This window comes from Equus caballus, chromosome 1 (assembly GCF_041296265.1).
Source record: "Equus caballus isolate H_3958 breed thoroughbred chromosome 1, TB-T2T, whole genome shotgun sequence".
NCBI lineage: Eukaryota > Metazoa > Chordata > Mammalia > Perissodactyla > Equidae > Equus > Equus caballus.
Window position 1 is genome coordinate 129,502,122 of NC_091684.1, and position 19,369 is coordinate 129,521,490.

At 36.0% G+C, this 19,369-nt stretch overlaps 2 protein-coding genes across 50 annotated transcripts in view; one reads left to right on the top strand and one right to left on the bottom strand.

Annotated features, from left to right (window-relative positions):
* Positions 1 to 19,369, top strand: part of FBXO22 (F-box protein 22) — an 86,484-nt gene that overhangs the window by 42,531 nt on the left and 24,584 nt on the right. The gene's annotated exons all lie outside the window — the stretch shown is intronic.
* The window catches only part of NRG4 (neuregulin 4), a 121,744-nt gene that overhangs the window by 8,237 nt on the left and 94,138 nt on the right, over positions 1 to 19,369 (bottom strand). For 19 of the 40 annotated variants that reach the window (XM_070233121.1, XM_070233071.1, XM_070233127.1 and 16 more), the window contains one exon: positions 9,615 to 10,012. In XM_070233121.1, coding sequence (XP_070089222.1) covers positions 9,972 to 10,012 — 41 coding nt within the window. In that variant the 3' untranslated portion in view covers positions 9,615 to 9,971. Of the gene's footprint in view, positions 1 to 911; positions 995 to 1,096; positions 2,486 to 9,614; positions 10,013 to 19,369 lie in introns of those variants that run through there. The other 21 variants (XR_011425105.1, XR_011425119.1, XR_011425123.1 and 18 more) reach the window with 3 other exon arrangements.

Below are 19,369 nucleotides of genomic sequence, written 5' to 3' on the forward strand. Positions count from 1 at the left end.
GTCAGTGCTTGCTCCTCTGCCTCAACTATTTGCCAGCCCCAGACCTTTGGTGTTCGGAACACCCATTGTTCCAAACTACTCCAGAACTGTTTATTTTCCTGCCTCCTGAAGGTCATTATCGCTTTCTATTATGTTTCAGGGTAACTTCACAGTTGGAAAAATCTGTCTGAAGAAATTGTTCTAGCCTAATGAATTCTTCATATTGCCCCTAATAAGATGAAAACCTCACATTCTGCAAAATCATGCCCTAAAAAAGAAAAGGCTTATGGGGAAAATAGATTTGGAACTTTGTAATCTGAGCAGTAACAAAAACAATAATCCTAAATTTCCCCTAGTATCTGCACAGAGAATTAGTTGGTCCATCTTTTGCAGCCTTAAACTTTTGGGCTTGTGTTTCTTCCTTTCAGATATAGATCCTTGAAATCAATCACTTCTAATTGAAACCATTTTCATCAATACTAAACATATGATCTAGAGGTAGCCTTCTTCATTAATCAATGCTTTTTTCTTAATCACCAGATGAAATGTCTTCACAGCCTACCTGTACTCGCAGCTTCCCAGACAGCTTAACATAGCGAAAAGTTAGGAGGTTTTTGAAGGCACTAAATGTGCCACTCCTTGCACTTGAAGGATTTTCATCTTTTTTCTTAGGCTCTTCATATATTGCTAAGAGTTCCTCTTTAGTTGTCAGAAAGTTTGCCTCTGACTGCTTCAACATATTAGCTTACTGGGAAAAATGTCTGAACCAATGCAACTTCCACATAGGACTGATATCATTCCCCTATTTACCAATTGCATATGAGTCAATAATATACATTACAGAAACACACATACCTTGCAGCAGAACAGACTGTGTTTCATGGTATGACAACTTAAGTCTTTAGGGAAGAAAGAGAGATTAAATCTTTTACCTTATGGTGTTTCATTTTCTGCCTTTGTAACAAAGAAGCAATGATTTGGTTCACTTTGATATTTCCTCAGTGTTCTCCATGACCTATGGAAAATAAGAATTAAGATGTTTTCTCCATCTCAATTTTTGTTTATATGCACACCCACCAACACGTATTTCTTGCCTTATTCACATATATAAACCTACCCCTTCTGTTTGTGATGTGAAGAGTTGAGGTGAGATAGCCCAGAACACGCAAACAAGCCAGCACTCTGCCCTCCAATGCTCATCAGAACACAGAAGAGTTGTGTCAGGTCTCAAGTAAGTGTCCTCACAGCCTATTTTCTCTGTTATCCAAAGTTCTAACAAGCTTGGTGAGTTTTTTTTAAAGATAGTACAAATGATAAAAAAGTGGGTATGGGGAAAAGACTGCCAGAGAGTCACACTAACAGCAATGAGAATAACTGATGGCGAGATAACAGAAGAAAGTGTCAAACACAAGGACTAAAAGAACCTGTGGCTGGCTAGGGCTGTTTAGTATAGGGGCAAAAACTCCCCCTAAAGCCAGTGAGCCCTGAGACTGTCACCCATATCAGTGGAAGCATAAGTACAGTATGAAAAACATGGGGGTTTGGGAGCTAGACTTACCTTGTCTTACCACCTTCTAGATGTGTGATCTTGACCTTAACCTCTCTGAGCCTCACGTTTTCTCTTGTAGAGTGAGACTAATAGCACCTGCCTCACAACAGGTGTTGACTTGTATGAGTTAACGTATATGAAATAGCGACCACAGTGCCTGGCACATACAGGCATCTGACATTCATGATACATTGCTTTCTTTCCATTTGAAGAGTTGTACTTTCAGAACTAGGGCATTATTGCAATAGAGATGATACATAATTACAACCTAAATGTATGCTAGGACTTAGGCTGTGGGTTTACTTAATGAACAAATGGGGAAGATTGCCTAGGGAGGTCTATATTCTAGAGGCACATTAGGTGACCTGAACAAACCTATCACAGGGTAGCTGGTAAACTGAATAAATCTTTATTGGTGTGGTGGCAAAGGGAGTTTCTTGGTGAAGATAGGTTATTAGTAATTTTTAAAATAGAATGTGGTGATTTTCATAATTAAATATGCAGTGATTTGCATAATATAAATAGGAGCTAATATCATTAAGCAAGTCCTAGTCCCCATAATCAACTTTATTGTCACGACACAGATCTTGTCACATGTGGTAAAAGGCATTTCTCTTGTTTCCTTATAGTTGTGACCTCACAATTATTGACTGAGATTGTTTGACTTTGAAAAGATAAGTGGTCAGTGAGCTAATTTTGTGTATGCCCAATACCATAGCCAGATTTTTACCCTTTGTTTTGACATCTTTTTTCCCTCCATTAAAAAAAGTAGCAATTTAATACTTACGTTCCAAAACTTTTCCCAATTAAAGCAGAGTAGCTCTGTGTGGAAAGGCTTTAAAGTACTTTTCATTTTATTACAATGTGTCTTTATAGACAGAAAGAGGTCAATTTGTTGTTTTATGTGTGTGTGGTTTCTAAAAAAGAATTGAGTTTTTTACCATCCCATTGAACATTCTGAAAAAAAATCAAGAAGCAAACCTTTTAGGGAGAGATGCCGTTGGTAAATTACAAGCATAGGTACTTGTGCATTCAAAGCCTTAGGCAGGTGACCATTCACATTCTTCCTGTCAGATTTGACTTTATCTGTGTTAATCTTTCCAGTTAACACCATGATCAATAATAAATGTTCAGTTCTCTGAGAACTTCTCAATTGGTTATTTTACCATCAAAGCATTTTACAAACGAATGTGGTTCCAGACGTTATCATTACAAATATGGTAAAGATCAACAAACTTGTAACTGTTAAAATACTTAATTTCACTTAATTATAAAGTACAGAAACATATCTCAATCTCTTGATAACTCAAAATCAATTTTTGAGCATATTAAAATACATTATCCAACAGCATCATTTAATAATATCTCCTCTTTCAGTCTGACTCTTTATTGTGAAATATACATAACAAAATTTACCCTTTTTAACTGTACAGTTCAGGAGCAGTACATCCACAGTGTTGTGTAAACATCACCACTATCCATCTCTGGAACTTTTTCATCATCCCATACCAAAACTCAGTATTCATTAAATATTAATTCCCCATTCTCCTACTCTCAGCATCTAGTAACCACCATCTTACTTTCTGTCTCTATGAATTTGATTATTCTAGATATCTCAAAAAATGGAATCATACTTTTATTGTGTATTTGGCTTATTTCACTTAGCATAATGTCTTAAATATTGATCCACAGTGTAGCATATATCAGAATTTCATTCCTTTTCAAGGCTAAATAATATTCCATTGTATCTTTATACTACATTGTGTTTACCAGTTCATTCATCAATGGACATTTGGGTGATTTCCACCTTTTGGCTATTGTGAATAATGCAGGATCCTATGAACATTAGTGTACAAATATTATTTGAGTCCCTACTTTCAATTCTTTTGTGTATATACCCAGAAGTGGAATTGGTGGATCATATGGTAATTCTATGTTTAATTTTTTGAGGCACTGACATTGTTTTCCTGTATGGCTAGACCATTTTACATTCTCACCAACAATGCACAAAAGTTTCAATTTCTCCACATCCTTGCCAACACCTGTTTTCTATTTTGTTTTGTTTTATTAATAATAGCCGTCCTAATGGGTGTGAAATGGTCTCTCATTGTGGTTTTGATTTGCGTTTCCCCAATGATTAGTGATGTTGAAGATCTTTTCATGTGCTTGTTGGCCATCTGTATATCTTTGGAGAAATGTCTATTCAAGTCCTTTGTCCATTTTTAAGTTGGGTTGTTATTTGTTGTTGCATTTTAGGACTTATTTATATATTCTGGATGTTAATCCCTTATCAGGCATGTGATTTGTAAATATTTTCTCCCATTCTGTGCTTTGTCTTTTTACTTTGTTGATTGTGTCCTTAGGTGCATAAAAGATTTTAATTTTGATCAAGTCCAATTTATCTAATTTTTCTTTTGTTGCCTGTGTCTTTGGTGTCATATCCAAGAAATCATTGCCACATCCAATTTCATGAAGTTTTTCCCCTGTTTTCTTTTAGCGCTTTACAGTTCAGCTCTTATATGTTTAGGTCTTTGATCCATTTTGAGTTAATTTTTGTATATAGTGCAAGGTAAGGGTCCAACTTCATTCTTTTGCATCTCAGTATCCAGTTTTCCCAGCACCAATTGATGAAAAACTGACTGGCTTTTTAAAATGACTTTACTGAGGTATAATTTACATCTTATAAATTGACTTTTTTAAAGTATACAATTCAACAAATTTTAGTAATTTACAGAGTTCTGTAACCAACACGATCTGCTTGTAGAATAATTCTATGACCCTAAGAATATTTCTCATGCCCATTTGCATATCTTCAAGGTTCATCCATGTTGTAGCATCTACCTTAATATAAATGTAAGCATACAATTTGTGGTCTTTTGTGGCTCATATCACTTAGCATAATGGAGATTTATGCATGTTATATAGCATGTATCAGTACTTTGTTCCTTTTTATAGCTTAATAGTATTCTATTTCATGGATATACCGTATTTTATTTACTGACTAGCTGATGGACATTTGGATTATTTCCACTTTTTGGTTATTATGAATAATGCCACTATGAACATTCATCTTCAAGTCTTTGTGTGAATATATATTTTCATTTATTTTGGATAGTTATCTAGGGATGAGATTGCTAGGTGATATATTTATGTTTAACTCTTTAAGAAACTGCCAAACTGTTTTCCAAAGTGGCTATACCATTTTACATTCCCATCAGCAACATAGTCATTTCCCCAGATCCTCACCACTTGGTAACATTTTTATCATAGCAGTGTTAGGGGTTAAGTGGTATCTCAATGTGGTTTTAACTTCCAGCTCCCTAATGACTAATGATGTCAAGTATCTTTTCATGTGTTTATTAGCCATTTTTATATTTTCTTTGGTAAAATGTCTATTTAAATATTTTGTCCCAATCTTAATTGGGTTGTCTTTGTATAATTGAGTTGAAAGAATTGTTTACATATTCTGGATACAAATCATTTCTTAGACATATGATTTACAAGTATTTTCTCCCAGTTAGTGGCTTGTCTTTTGATTATTATGATGGTGTCTTTTGAAGCACTATAGTGTTTAATTTGGATGAAGTCCAGTTTATCATTTTTTTTCTTTTGTCATATGTGCTTTTCATATCATAGCTAAAAATCTTTGCTTAATCAAATGTCACAAAGACTTTCTCCTAAGTTTTCTTATAAGAGTTTTAGCTCTTACATTTAGATCCATTTTGAGTTATTTTTCTGTACAGTAGGGGTCTAAATTCATCTTTTTGCACATGGATATCCAACTGTCCAAGCATCATTTGTTGAAGACGATCCTTTCCATATTGAATTGCCTTGGCCCTTTTATTGAAAATCACTTGTGGGTCTATTGCTAGACCCGTACGTTTATCTTGATGCCAATACCACAATGTCTTGATTACTGTAGCTTTATAGTAAGACGTGAAATCAGATAGTATGAAACCTCCCACTTTGTTCTTTTTCAAAATTGTTTTTGCTATTCTAGGTCCTCTGCATTTCCATAGAAATTTTAGAATTAGCTTATCGACTTTTACAAAAACAGCTGTTGGATTGTGATTGGGATAGTTGAATGTTTAGGTCAATTTGAGGAGAACTGACATCTTAACAATATTGAGTTTTACAAACCTGAACACAGTATATCGTCAGTTTATTTAGCCCTTCCTTTCATTTCTCTCAGCAATATTTTATATTTTCAGTAGATAGGGCTTTCACATCTTTTGTCAAATATTTTATCTGTCCCCTCCTGTCTCTTATATCTTTCAGAGATTCTATTTAACCCTATATTATGCCATTTGAAGTTGTTGCATAGCATCACATCATGATGCACTTTGCATTGCAAAATATTTTGGTGTTTTTTTTTTTTCCATAGTTTCTACTGCTGTATCTTCAAGTCCACCAATCTTTTCTTTTATAGTGTGCAATCTGATGTTAATACCATCCAGTGTTTTTCATTTCATACACTAATTTTCATCTTTGGAAGTTCAATTTGATTCTTTTATTTTTAACAGATAGATCTTTCATGTCTCAACTTTTGAATACATGGGATATGTTTATAATAATTGTTTAATGTGTTTGCCTGACAAGTCTACGATTTGCAAGACTTTTGGATCAGTTTCCATTTATTAATTTTTCTCATTTTTGAACACATTTCCTGCTTCTTTGCAGGTTGCTAATTTTCTCTTTAATTTACCTCTGACTTTATTATATTTATTTTTAATAAAAATTGAATATATTTAAGGTATACAGCATGATGTTTTGATATACATACACATAGGAAAATGATTATTGCAGTCAAGCTAACCAACATATCCATCTCCTCACATAGTTACCATTTTATTTTTTTGTGGTCAGATCACCTGCAATCTATGCCTTAGCAAATTTCCAATATACAGTACAGTGTTATTAACTATAGTCATGTTGTACATTAGATTTCTCAACTTATTCATCCTACATAACTGCAACTTTGTACTCTTTGATCAACATCTCCCCATTTCCCCCACCTCTTCACCCCTAAACCACCATTCTTATACTCTCTGCTCCTATGCAGTGAGACCATGCAGTATTTTTCTTTCTGTGTCTGGCTTATTTCATTCAGCACAATGTCCTCCAGGTCCATCCATGATGTTGCAGATGGCAGGATATCCCTTTTTAAATGCTGAAAAATAGTCCTGTGTTTGTGTGTGTGTGTGTGTGTGTGTGTGTGTGTGTGTGTGAATACCATCATTTCTTTATCCATTCATCTGTTAATGGATACTTAGGTTGTTTTCATATCTTGACTTTTGTGAATAATGCTGCAATGAACAGGGGAACGCCACTATCTCTTTGAGGTGATTTAATTTCCTCTGGCTATATACCTACAAGAGGGATTGGTAGTCTTAATTTTGTGAGGAACCTCCATAATTTTTTCCATAATGGCTGAACCAGTCTACATTCCCACCAACAGTATACAAGGGTTCCTCTTTCTCCATAGCCTCACCAACACATATCTTTTTTACAATTCTCCATCCTAATAGGTGTAAGGTAATATCTAATAATTTTGATTGGCATTTCCCTGATTAGTGATGTTGAGCACCATTCATATACCTGTTGGCCATTTGTATGTCTTCTTTGGAAAAATGTCCATTCCAGTCCTTTACTCTTCTTTTTTTTTGGTCACACAAAGGAAAAAGCTAATTTCCGGATTAACTGAAAAAATTTTTTGTCTCCTTCTTTGGCTGTGTATTAAGATGCAATTAGTTCAATGACATTCAGTAAGGAGAGAGAGGAATCTCATTTAAACCTCTTAACGTTAAAAAAAAAAAACAACCCACCTGTGATTAACTCATAAGAAAACCTACACTTAAAATCCTATGTTTGATTACTACATAAAGTTATTTTAATATTTCATGTGTCTATAATTATAGGGGCAAAAGGCATTCCATATACATTTTCCTGAGAACTGAAGGAGAAAATGGGCTTAGCATATTGGAGGGGCCCATTTTTAAATTGGGTTGGTTGGTTTTTTGCTATTGAGTTGTATGAGTTCCTTATATGTTTTGAGTTTTAACCCCTTATCCAATATACAGTTTGCAAATATTTTATTCCATTCCTTAGGTTATGTTCTCATTTTTGTTGATTGTCTCCTTTGCTGCACAGAAGCTTTTTTTTTTTTGGTAGTCAAATTATTTTTTGTCTTTGATATTATTTGCCTTCAGAACACTTTTTTTTAAAATTGTGGTCATAATAGCTTATAGCATTGTGAAATTTCAGTTGTACATTAATATTTGTCATATACCATATAAGTGTGCCCCTTTACTGCACATAAGCTTTTTAATTCGATGTTGTGCCTCTTATTTATTTTCGCTTTTGTTGCCTGAGCTTTTGGTGTCATACCCAAAAAATCATTGCCAATGCCAAGGAGCTTTTTCCCTATGTTTTCTTCCAGGAGTTTTACAGTTTCAGGTCTTACATTTAAGTCTCTAATCCATTTTGAATTTATATTTGTGTATGGTGTAAAATAGTAGGCCCAATTTCATTCTTTTGTATGTGGATATCCAGTTTTCCCAACACCATTTATTGAAGAGACTATCCTTTGTGTATTCTTGGCACCCTTTTCAAAAATTCATTGATTCTACATGTTTGGGTTTTTTCCTGGGCTCTCAATTCTATTCCATTGGTCTGTGTGTCTGTTTTTATGCCATTACCACGCTGTTTTGATTACTATAGCTTTGTAATATAATTTGAAACAGGGAAGTGTGATGCCTCCAACTTTCCTCATCTTTATCAAGATTGTTTTGGACATTCAGGGTCTTTTATGTTTCCACACAAATTTTAGCACTGTTTTTCCTATTTCTGTGAAAAATACCATTGGAATTTCGATAGTAATTGCATTAAATCTGTATATCACTTTGGGCAGTATGGGTATTTCAACAAGATTAATTTTTCCAATCCATGAACATGGAATATTTTCCATTTTTGTGTCTTCTTTGATTTCTTCCATCACTGTTTTATAGTTTTCAGTGTACAGGTCTTTCACTGCCTTGGTTAAATTTATTCCTAAGTATTTTATTCATTTTGATGCTATCATAATAGGATTATTTTCTTGATTTCCTTTTTGGATAGGTCACTATTGGTGTAAAGGACGGCAACCAATTTTTATACGCTGATTTTTGTATCCAGCAACTTAACTGAATTCATTTGTTAGTTCTAACAGTTTTTTTGTTTGTTTGTTTTTGCTGAGGAAGATCAGCCCTGAGCTAACATCGGTGCCAGTCTTCCTCTATGTTATATGTGGGTTGCTGTCACAGCATGGCTGATGAGTGGTGTAGGTCTGTGCCTGGAATCTGAACCCATGAACCTGGGCCACTGAAGTGGAGCATGTTGAACTTAACCATTACACCACATGGCTGGCCCCAGTTCTAACAGGTTTTTTTTTGATGAATTTTTATTCCTATGTAACCAATACATTAATCAAAATGTAAACTCTGTCCACTCCAGAAAATCCCCTTGTGCCCAGCCCCGACAGGCAACCACCATTCCAATTTCCAGCACCATAAATTAGTTTTTCCCCTTCTTGAACACCATATAAATGGTATCATACATTATGTACTCATTTGTTGCTGGTTTCTGTCACTCAGTAAACATAATGTTTTTGAGATTCATATATGTTGCTGCATATCTCAATAACTTTTTAATTGTTCAACAGTATTCCATTGTAGGAATATACCACGATTTTTTTATTCACCCCCCTGTTGGATTATTTCTAGGTTTTTACTATTGTGAATAAAGCTACTATAAACATTCATGTACAAGTATTCTTGTAGATTTTTTTTGTTTTCATTTCTTTTGGGCAAATATCTAGAAGAGGAATTGCTGGGTATATTCATTTTCTGTTGCTGCTGAAACAAATTACCACAAACCAGTGGCTTAAAGAAAACACAAATTCATTATTTTATAGTTCCTGTTGGTCAGAAGTCTGGCACAGGTCTTACTGGGCTAAAATCACAGTCTTGTCAGGGCTGTGTTCCTTTCTGGAGGTGCTAGGGGTGCCTTAGTCAGCTCGGGCTGCCATAACAAAATATCATAGACTAGGTGGCTTAAACGACAGAAATTTATTTTCTCAGTTTTGGCATCTGAGATCAGAACGTCAGCAGAGTCAGGTTCTGGTGTGAGTTTTCTTCCTGGCTTTCAGATGGCCACCTTCTCACTGGGTGCTCACAGTGGCCTGGGGGGTGGGGAGGGGAGGTGGGGAGAGCTCTCTGGTGTCTCTTCTTTAAGGGACACGATCTCCTCATGAGGGCTCCACTCTTATGACCTCATCTCACCCTAATTACCTCCCAAAGGCCCCATCTCCAAAGATCGTCACATTGGGAGTCAGGGCTTCAACATGTGAGCTGTTGAGGGACACAGTCCAGTGCACAGCAAGGGGGAATCCACTTCTGTACTTTGTTCAGCTTCTAGAAGCTGCTTGCTTTCTTCTGTCTTCAAAGCCTATAACAGTGGGTTGAATCTTTGTCACAGTGCATCACTCTGACCTACTCCTTCCACTTTTAAGGACTTTTCTGATTACATTGAGCCCACTGGATAATGCAGGATAAGTTCTCAATTAGAAAGGCTTTAATTTAATCGCTTTTGCAAGGTGCCTTTTGTCATATAATGTAATATAGTTACAGATTCTGGGGACTAGGATATGGATATCATTGGGGGTGATATTGTTCTGCCTACCACACTGGGTCATAAGGTAGGTATATGCTTATCTTTAAGTAAGAAACTGCAAAACAGTTTTCCAAAAGGGCTGCACCATTTTACACAGCCACCAGCAATAAATGAAAGTCCAGTAGTTCTACATCACTGTCAACATTTAGAATTTTCAGTCTTTTTAATTGTTGTCATCCTAATGGGTGTGAAGCAAAGTCTTACTGTGGTTTTCATTTGCATTTCTCTGGTGACTAAAAATGTTGAACATCTTCCCCTGTGATTATTGACCAGAGAATTTTGTTTTGTGAAGTTGCTCTTCAAGTGTCATATCTATTCTTAATTGGGTTGTCTTTTTTTTCATTGACCTACAAAAGTTTTTTTTTACATATATATTCTGGGTGTAAGTTCTTTGTCATATGTATGTATTGTAAATATTTTCTACCAGTCTGAGTGCTGACTTTTGATTTTCTTAGTAGTATCTTTCTATGAGTAGTTTTTTTTTTTTTCCCCTGAGGAAGATTGGCCCTGAGCTAACATCTGTTGCCAATCTTTTTTTTCTCTCTCTCTGAAGCCACAGAACATAGTTGTATATCCTAGTTGTGGGTCATTCTAGTTCTTCTATGTGGGATGCCACAACAGCATGGCTTGATGAGTGCTGCGTAGGTCTACACCCAGAATCTGAACTGGTGCACCCCAGGCCACTGAAGCGGAGCATGTGAACTTAACCATTTGGCCACAGGCTTGCCCCTATGAGTAGATTTTTAAAATTTTTTTTTCATTTTTAAATAATTTCAGTTCATAATAGTCTACATCATCATGAAATTTCAGTTGTACATTTTTTCTTGTCTGTCACCACATAAGTGCTCCCCTTCACCCTCTGTGCCCACCCCCCACTCCCCTTCCCCTGGTAACCACTGAACTGTTTTCTTTGCCCATGTGCTTGTTTATATTCCACATATGAGTGAAATTATTTGATGTTTGTCTTTCTCAGTCTGGCTGTTTCCCAAAGTGGCTGCACCAGTTTGCATTCCCAGCAGCAGTGTATGAGGGTTCTCTTCTCTCCACACCCTCTCCAACATTTGTTATTTTTAGACTTACTGATTATAGCCATTTTAACAGGCATAAGATGGTATCTTAGTGTAGTTTTGATTTGCATTTCCCTGATGATTAGTGATGTTGAACATCTTTTCATGTGTTTATTGGCCATCTGTCTATCTTCTTTGGAAAAATGTGTGTTCATATCCTCTGCCCACTTTTGGATGAGGCTGTTTGTTTTTTTGTTGTTCAGTTGTGTGACTTCCTTATATATTATGGAGATTAACCCCTTATCAGATATATGATTTGCAAAAATTTTCTCCCGCTTGGTGGGTTGTCTTTGGTTTTGATCCTAGTTTCTTTTGCCTTGTAGAAGCTCTTTAGTCTGATTAAATCCCACTTTATTTTTTATTTGGTTTCCCTTGTCTAAGAAAACATGGTATTTGAAAAGATCCTTTTAAGTTCGATGTCAAAGAGTGTACTACCTATATTATCTTCCAGGAGTTTTATGGTTTCAGGACTTACCTTCAAGTCTTTGATCCATTTTGAGTTTATTTTTGTGTATGACGTGAGATAATGGTCTACTTTCAATCTTTTGCATCTGGCTGTCCAGTTTTCCCAGCACCATTTATGGAAGGTACTGTCTTTTCTCCATTGTACGTTCTTGGCACCTTTGTCGAAGATTAGCTGTCTGTAGATGTGCGGTTTTATTTCTGGGCTTTCAGTTCTGTTCCACTGATCTGTGTGCTTGTTATTGTACCAGTACTGTGCTGTTTTGATCACTATGGCTTTATACTACATTTTGAAGTCAGGGATTGTGATGCTTCCAGCTATGTTCTTTTTTCTCAGTATTGCACTAGCAATTCGGGGACTTTGGTTGCCCCATATGAATTTTAGGATTCTTTGCTCTATTTCTGTGAAGAATGTCATTGAGATTCTGATTGAGATTGCATTGAATCTGTAGATTGCTTTGGGTAGTACGGACATTTTAAATATGTTTATTCTTCCAATCCATGTGCATGGAATCTCTTTCCATCTCTTTATGTCATTACCTATTTCTTTCAATAATGTATTATAGTTTTCATTGTATAAGTCCTTTGCCTCCTTAGTTAAATTTATTCCTAGGTACTTTATTCATTTTTTTGCAATTGTAAATGGAATTGTATTCTTGAGTGCTATTTGTGTAAGTTCATTATTAGAGTACAGAAATGCTACTTATTTTTGTACGTTGATTTTGTAACCTGCAACTTTACTGTAGTTGTTAATTATTTCTAATAGTTTTCTGATGGATTCTTCAGGGTTTTCTATATATAAGATCATGTCGTCTGCCAACAAAGAGAGTTTCACTTCTTCACTCCCTATTTGGATTCCTTTTGTTCCTTTCTCTTGCCTAATTGCTCTGGCCAAAACCTCCAGTACTATGTTGAATAAGAGTGGTGAGAGTGGGCATCCTTGTCTTGTTCCTGTTCTGAGAGGGATGGCATTCAGTTTTTCCCCATTGAGTATGATATTGGCTGTGGGTTTGTAATATATGGCCTTTATTATGTTGAGGTAATTTCCTTCTATCTCCATTTTGTTAAGAGTTCTTATCATACATGGCTGTTAGATCTTATCAAATGCTTTCTCTGCACCTATTGAGATGATCCTGTGGTTTTTATTCCTCATTTTGCTAATGTGTTGTACCACAATGATTGGTTTGGGGATGTTAAACCATCCTGTGACCCTGGAATAAATCCCACTTGATCATGATGTATGATCTTTTTGATGTATTGCTAAATTCACATTGCCAATACTTTGTTGAGGATTTTTGCATGTATGTTCATCAGCGATATTGGCCTGTAGTTTTCATTTTTTGTGTTGTCCTTATCAGGCTTTGGTATTAGAGTGATGTTGGCCTTGTAGAATGTGTTAGGAAGCATTCCACCTTCCCTAATTTGGAATAGCTTGAGAAGGATAGGTATTAAATCCTCTTTCAAAGTTTGGTAGAATTCCCCAGGGAAGCCATCTGGTCGTGGGCTTTTATTTGGGATGCTTTTGATTACTGTTTCAATCTCTTTACTTGGGATTGGGCTATTCAGATTCTGTATTTCTTCTTGCTTCAGCTTTGGAAGGTTGTAAGTCTAAGAATTTATCCATTTCCACTAGATTGTCCATTTTGTTGGCATATAGACTTTTGTAGTATTCTTTAATCTGTTCTATTTCTGTGGTATCTGTTGTTATTTCTCCTCTTTCATTTCTAATTTTATTTATCTGAGCTTTCTCTCTTTTTTTCTTTATAATTCTGGCTAGGGGTTTGTCAATTTTATTTATCTTCTCAAAGAACCAGCTCTTTGTTTCATTGATCCTTTCTACTGCTTTTTTTGTTTGTTTCAATAGTATTTATTTCTGCTCTGATTTTTATTATTTCTCTTGTTCTGCTGACTTTGGGCTTTGTTTGTTCTTCTTTTTCTAATTCAATTAGGTGTAGTTTGAGATTGCTTATTTGGAATTTTTCTTGTTTGTTAAGGTGAGCCTGTACTGTGATGAATTTCCCTCTCAATATGGCTTTTACTACATCCCATATGAGGTGTATGGTATGTTTTCATTTTCATTCGTCTCCAGATATTTTTTGATTTCTGCTTTAATTTCTTCAATGATCCATTGGTTGTTCAATAGCATGTTGTTTAGTCTCCACATCTTAGTCCTTTTGTAGCTTTTTTCCTGTAATTAATTTCTACCTTTATAGCATTGTGATCAGAAAAGATGCTTGTTATTATTTCAGTCTTAAATTTATTGAGGCCTGCCTTGATTCACAACATATAGTCCATTATTATTTTTTTTTTTGAGGAAGATTAGCCCCGAGCTAACTGCTGCCAATCTTCCTCTTTTCGCTGAGGAAGACTGGCCCTGGGCTAACATCCATGCCCATCTTCCTCGACTTTATATGTGGGACGCCTAACACAGCATGGCATGCCAAGCAGTGCCATGTTCGCACCTAGGATCCGAACCAGCAAACCCCAGGCTGCCGAATGTGCGCACTTAACCGGTGAACCACCGGGCCAGCCCTGGTCTATTCTTGAGAATGTTCCATGCACACTTGAGAAGAATGTGTATTCTGCTGTTTTTGGATAAAGTGTTCTATATATGTCTATTAAATCCATCAGGTCTAGCTTTTCATTTAATTCCACTGTTTCCTTGTTGATTATCTGTCTGGATGATCTATCCATTGATGTGAGTGGACTGTTGAGGTCCCCTACTATTATTCTGTTATTATTAATGTCTTCTTTTAGGTTTGTTAATAGTTGCTTTATCCACTTTGGTGCTCCTGTGTTGGGTGCATAGATATTTATAAGTGTTATTTCTTCTTGATGGAATCTCCCTTTGATCATTATATACTGCCCCTCTTTGTCTCTCTTTACCTGTCTTATCTTGATGTCTACTTTGTCTGATAGGAGTATTGTGACACCAGCTTTCTTTTGTTTGCCATGAGCATGGAGTATCATCTTCCATCCCTTTACTCTGAGCCTGTGTTTCTCTTTGGAGCTGAGATGTGTTTCCTGGAGACAGCATATTGTTGGGTCCTGTTCTTTAATCCATCTTGCCACTCTGTGTCTTTTTATTGGAGAATTCAATCCATTTACGTTTAGGGTGATTGTCCATATATGAGGGCTTAATGGTGCCATTTTATTGCGCATTTTCCGGTTCTCCTGCATTTCCTTTGTTTCTTGTCCTGTGTATTTTGGTCTACCAATTGAGGTACGTACTTTTTTATGTTGTGTTTCTTTATTTTCTCCTTATTTATTATTTGTGTCTCTGTTCTAATTTTTGTTTAGTGGTTATTCTGAGGTTTGTATTCAAGATCTTGTGGACAAGACAGTCCCTTTTCTGATGGCCTCTAATTTCCTTTTCATTTATTTATTTAGTTAGTTTTAATTGCAGTAACATTGGATTATAACATTATATAGCTTTCGGATGTACATCATAATATATTTCAAATTCTGTGTAGATTAAATCATGTTCACCAGCCAAAAAACTAATTATAGTCCATCCCCTCGCATGTGAGCCTAATCGCCTCTTTTGCCCTCCCCCTTCCCTTATGGTAACCACCAATCCAATCTCCAATGCTATATGTGTGTGTTTGTCATTGTTTTTACCTTCTACTTATGAGCGAGATCATACAGTATTTGACTTTCTCCCTCTGACTTATTTCACTCAGCATAATACCTTCAAGGTCCATCCATGTTGTCACAAATGGCCAGATTTCATCATTTCTTACGGCTGAGTAGTATTCCATCATGTATAAATACCACATCTTCTTTATCCATTCGCCCCTTGATGGGCACCTAGGTTGCTTCCAAGTCTTGGCTATTGTGTATAATGCTGCAATGAACATAGGGGTGCAAGTATCTTTATGCCTTTGTGTTTTCAAGTTATTTGGATAAATACCAAGCAGTGGTATAGCTAGATCATATGGTAGATCTATTCTTAATTTTCTGAGGATACTCCATACTGCTTTCCATAGTGGCCACACCAGTTTGCACTCTCACTAACAGTGTATGAGGGTTGTCTTCTCTTCACATCCTCTCCAACACTTGTTGTTTTCTGTCTTGTTAATTATAGCCATTCTGATCGGCGTGAGATGATACCTCATTGTAGTTTTGATTGGCATTTCCCTGATAGCTAATGATGTTGAGCATCTTTTCATATGCCTATTGGCCATCCGTATACCTTCTTTGGAGAAGTCTCTGTTTAGATCTTTTCCCCATTTTTTAAATTAGATTGCTGGGTTTTTTGTTGTTAAGACGTATGAGTTCTTTGTATATTTTGGATATTAACCCCTTATCTGATGTATGGTTTGCAAATATCTTCTCCCAATTGTTAGGTTGTCTTTTCATTTTGTTGACGGTTTCCTTTGCTGTGCAGAAAGAAGCTTTTTAGTTTGATGTAGTCCCATTTGTTCATTTTTTCTTTTCTTTCCCTTGCCCGGTCAGACATGGTACTTGAAAATATACTGCTAAGACTGATGTCAAAGAGTGTACTGCCTGTGTTTTCTTCTAGAAGCTTCATGGTTTTGGGTCTTAGATTCAAGTCTTTAATCCATTTTGAGTTGATTTTTCTGCATGGTGTAAGGTAATGGTCTACTTTCATTCTTTTGCATGTGGCTGTCCAGTTTTTCCCAACACCATTTATTGAAGAGACTCTCCTTTCTCCATTGTATGCGCTCGGCTCACTTGTTGAATATTACCTGTCCATAAATGTGTGGGTTTATTTCTGGGCTCTCGATTCTGTTCCATTGATCGGTGTGTTTGTTTTTGTGCCAGTACCATGCTGTTTTGGTTACTATGGCTTTGTAGTATATTTTGAAATCGGGGACTGTGATCCCTCCAGCTTTGTTCTTTTTTCTCAGGAATCCTTTGGCTTTTTTGGGGTCTTTTGTTGTTCCATATAAATTTTAGGATTCTTGCTTCTATTTCTGTGAAAAATGTTGGAACTTTGATAGGGATTGCGTTGAATCTGGAGATTGCTTTAGGAAGCAGGGACATTTTAGCTGTGTTAATTTTTCCAATCCAAGAGCATGGAATATCTTTCCATTTCTTTGTGTCTTCTTCGATTTCTTTCAACAATGTTTTATAGTTTTCGGTGTACAGATCTTTCACCTCTTTGGTTAAGTTTATTCCTAGGTATTTTATTCTTTTTGTTGCAATTATAAATGGGATTGTATTCTTAATTTCTCTTTCTGCGACTTAGTTGTTAGTGTATAGAAATGCAACCAATTTTTGTATGTTGATTTTGTATCCTGTGACTTGACTGTATTCATTTATTATTTCTACAAGTTTTTTGGTGGATTCTTTAGGGTTTTCTATATATAAAATCATGTCTGCAAAGAGCGACAGTTTCACTTCTTCTTTTCGAATATGGATCGCTTTTATTTCTCCTTCTTGCCTGATTGCTCTGGCTAGGACTTCCAATACTATGTTAAATAAGAGTGGTGACAGTGGGCATCCTTGTCTGGTTCCTGTTCTTAGAGGGATAGCTTTCAGATTTTCTCTGTTGAGAATGATATTTGCTGTGGGTTTGTCATATGTGGCCTTTATTATGTTGAGGTGTTTTCCTTCTATACCCATTTTATTTAGAGTTTTTATCCTAAATGGATGCTGTATCTTGTCAAATGCTTCTCTGCATCATTTATGATCTTTTTAATGTATTGTTGTATTCCATTTGCTAGTATTTTGTTGAGGATTTTTGCATCGATGTTCAGCAGTGAGATTGGCCTGTAATTGTCTTTTTTGGTGTTGTCCTTGTCTGGTTTTGGTATCAGGATATTGTTGGCTTCGTAGAATGAGTTAGAAAGCCTCCCCTCCTCTTCAATTTTTTGGAAGAGTTTGAGAAGGATAGGTATTAAGTCTTCTTTGAATGTTTGGTAGAATTCACCAGGGAAGCCATCTGGTCCTGAACTTTTATTTTTTGGAAGGTTTTTGATTGCTGTTTCAATCTCCTTCCTGGTGATCGGTCTATTCAAAGTCTCTACTTCTTCTTGGTCCCGTTTTGGAAGGTTGTATGTTTCTAAGAATTTATCTATTTCTTCTAGATTATCCAATTTGTTGGCATATAGCTTTTCATAGTATTCCCTTATTATCTTTTGTATTTCTGAGGTGTCCATTGTAATTTCTCCTCTTTCATTTCTGATTTTATTTATTTGAGCCTCCTCTCTTTTTTTCTTTGTGAGTCTAGCTAAGGGTTTGTCAATTTTGTTTATCTTTTCAAAGAACCAGCTCTTGGTTTCATTAGTTTTTTCTATTTATTTTTTAGTCTCTATATCGTTTATTTCTGCTCTGATTTTTATACTTCCTTCTGCTGACTTTGGGATTTGTTTGTTCTTCTTTTTCCAGTACTTTAGATGCTCTGATTGTTTATTTGGGATTTTTCTTCTTTGTTGAAGTAGGCCTGAATTGCTATAAACTTCCCTCTTAGAACTGCTTTGGCTGTATCCCATAGATTTTGGCATGTCGTATTTTCATTTTCATTTGTCTCCAGGAATTTTTTTATTTCTCCTTTGATTTCCTCATTGACCCAATCATTGTTCAGTAGCGTTTTCTTTAATCTCCACATTTTTGTGGCTTTTCTGGTTTTCCTCCTGTAGTTGATTTCTAGTTTCATAACTTTGTGGTCAGAAAAGATGCATGCTATTATTTCAATCTTCTTAAATTTATTGAGACTTGTTTTGTGGCCTAATATGTGATCGGTCCTGGAGAATGATCCATGTGCATTTGAAAAGAATGTGTATTCTGTGATTTTTGGATGGAATGTTCTGTATATATCTACTAAGTCCATCTGGTCAAATGTGTTGTTTAAGGCCAGGGTTTCCTTATTGATCTTCTGTTTGGATGATCTATCCATTGGTGTAAGTGGAGTGTTAAAGTCCCCTACTATTATTGTGTTATTGTCTATTTCTCCTTTTATGTCTGTTAATAATTGCTTTAGATATTTAGGTGCTCCTATGTTGGGTGCATAGATATTTACAAGTGTTATATCTTCTTGTTGGATTGCTCCCTTTATCATTATGTAGTGCCTGTCTTTGTCTCTTGTTACAATTTTGTTTTAAAGTCTATTTTGTCTAAGTATTGCTACCCCCGCTTTCTTTTCTTTGCCATTTTCATGGAATATCTTTTTCCATCCTTTCACTTTCAGTTTGTGAGTGTCTTTAGGTGAAGTATGTCTCTTGTAGGCAGCATATACATGGGTCTTGTTTTTTTTTATCCAATTTGCCACCCTATGCCTTTTGATTGGAGCATTTAGTCCACTGACATTTACAGTAGCTATTGAGGGCTGACCCGGTTGCACAGCGGTTAAGTTCGCACATTCTGCTTCTCAGTGGCCTGGGGTTTGCCGGTTTGGATCCCAGGTGATGACATGGCACTGCTTGGCAAGCCATGCTGTGGTAGGCGTCCCATATATAAAGTAGAGGAAGATGGGCATGGATGTTAGCTCAGGCTTCCTCAGCAAAAAGAGGAGGATTGGCAGTAGTTAGCTCAGGGCTGATCTTCCTCAAAAATAAATAAATAAAGTAGCTATTGATAAGTATGTATTTATTGCCATTTTGTTATTTTTTTGTTCCTGGGTGTTTTAGCACTTCTT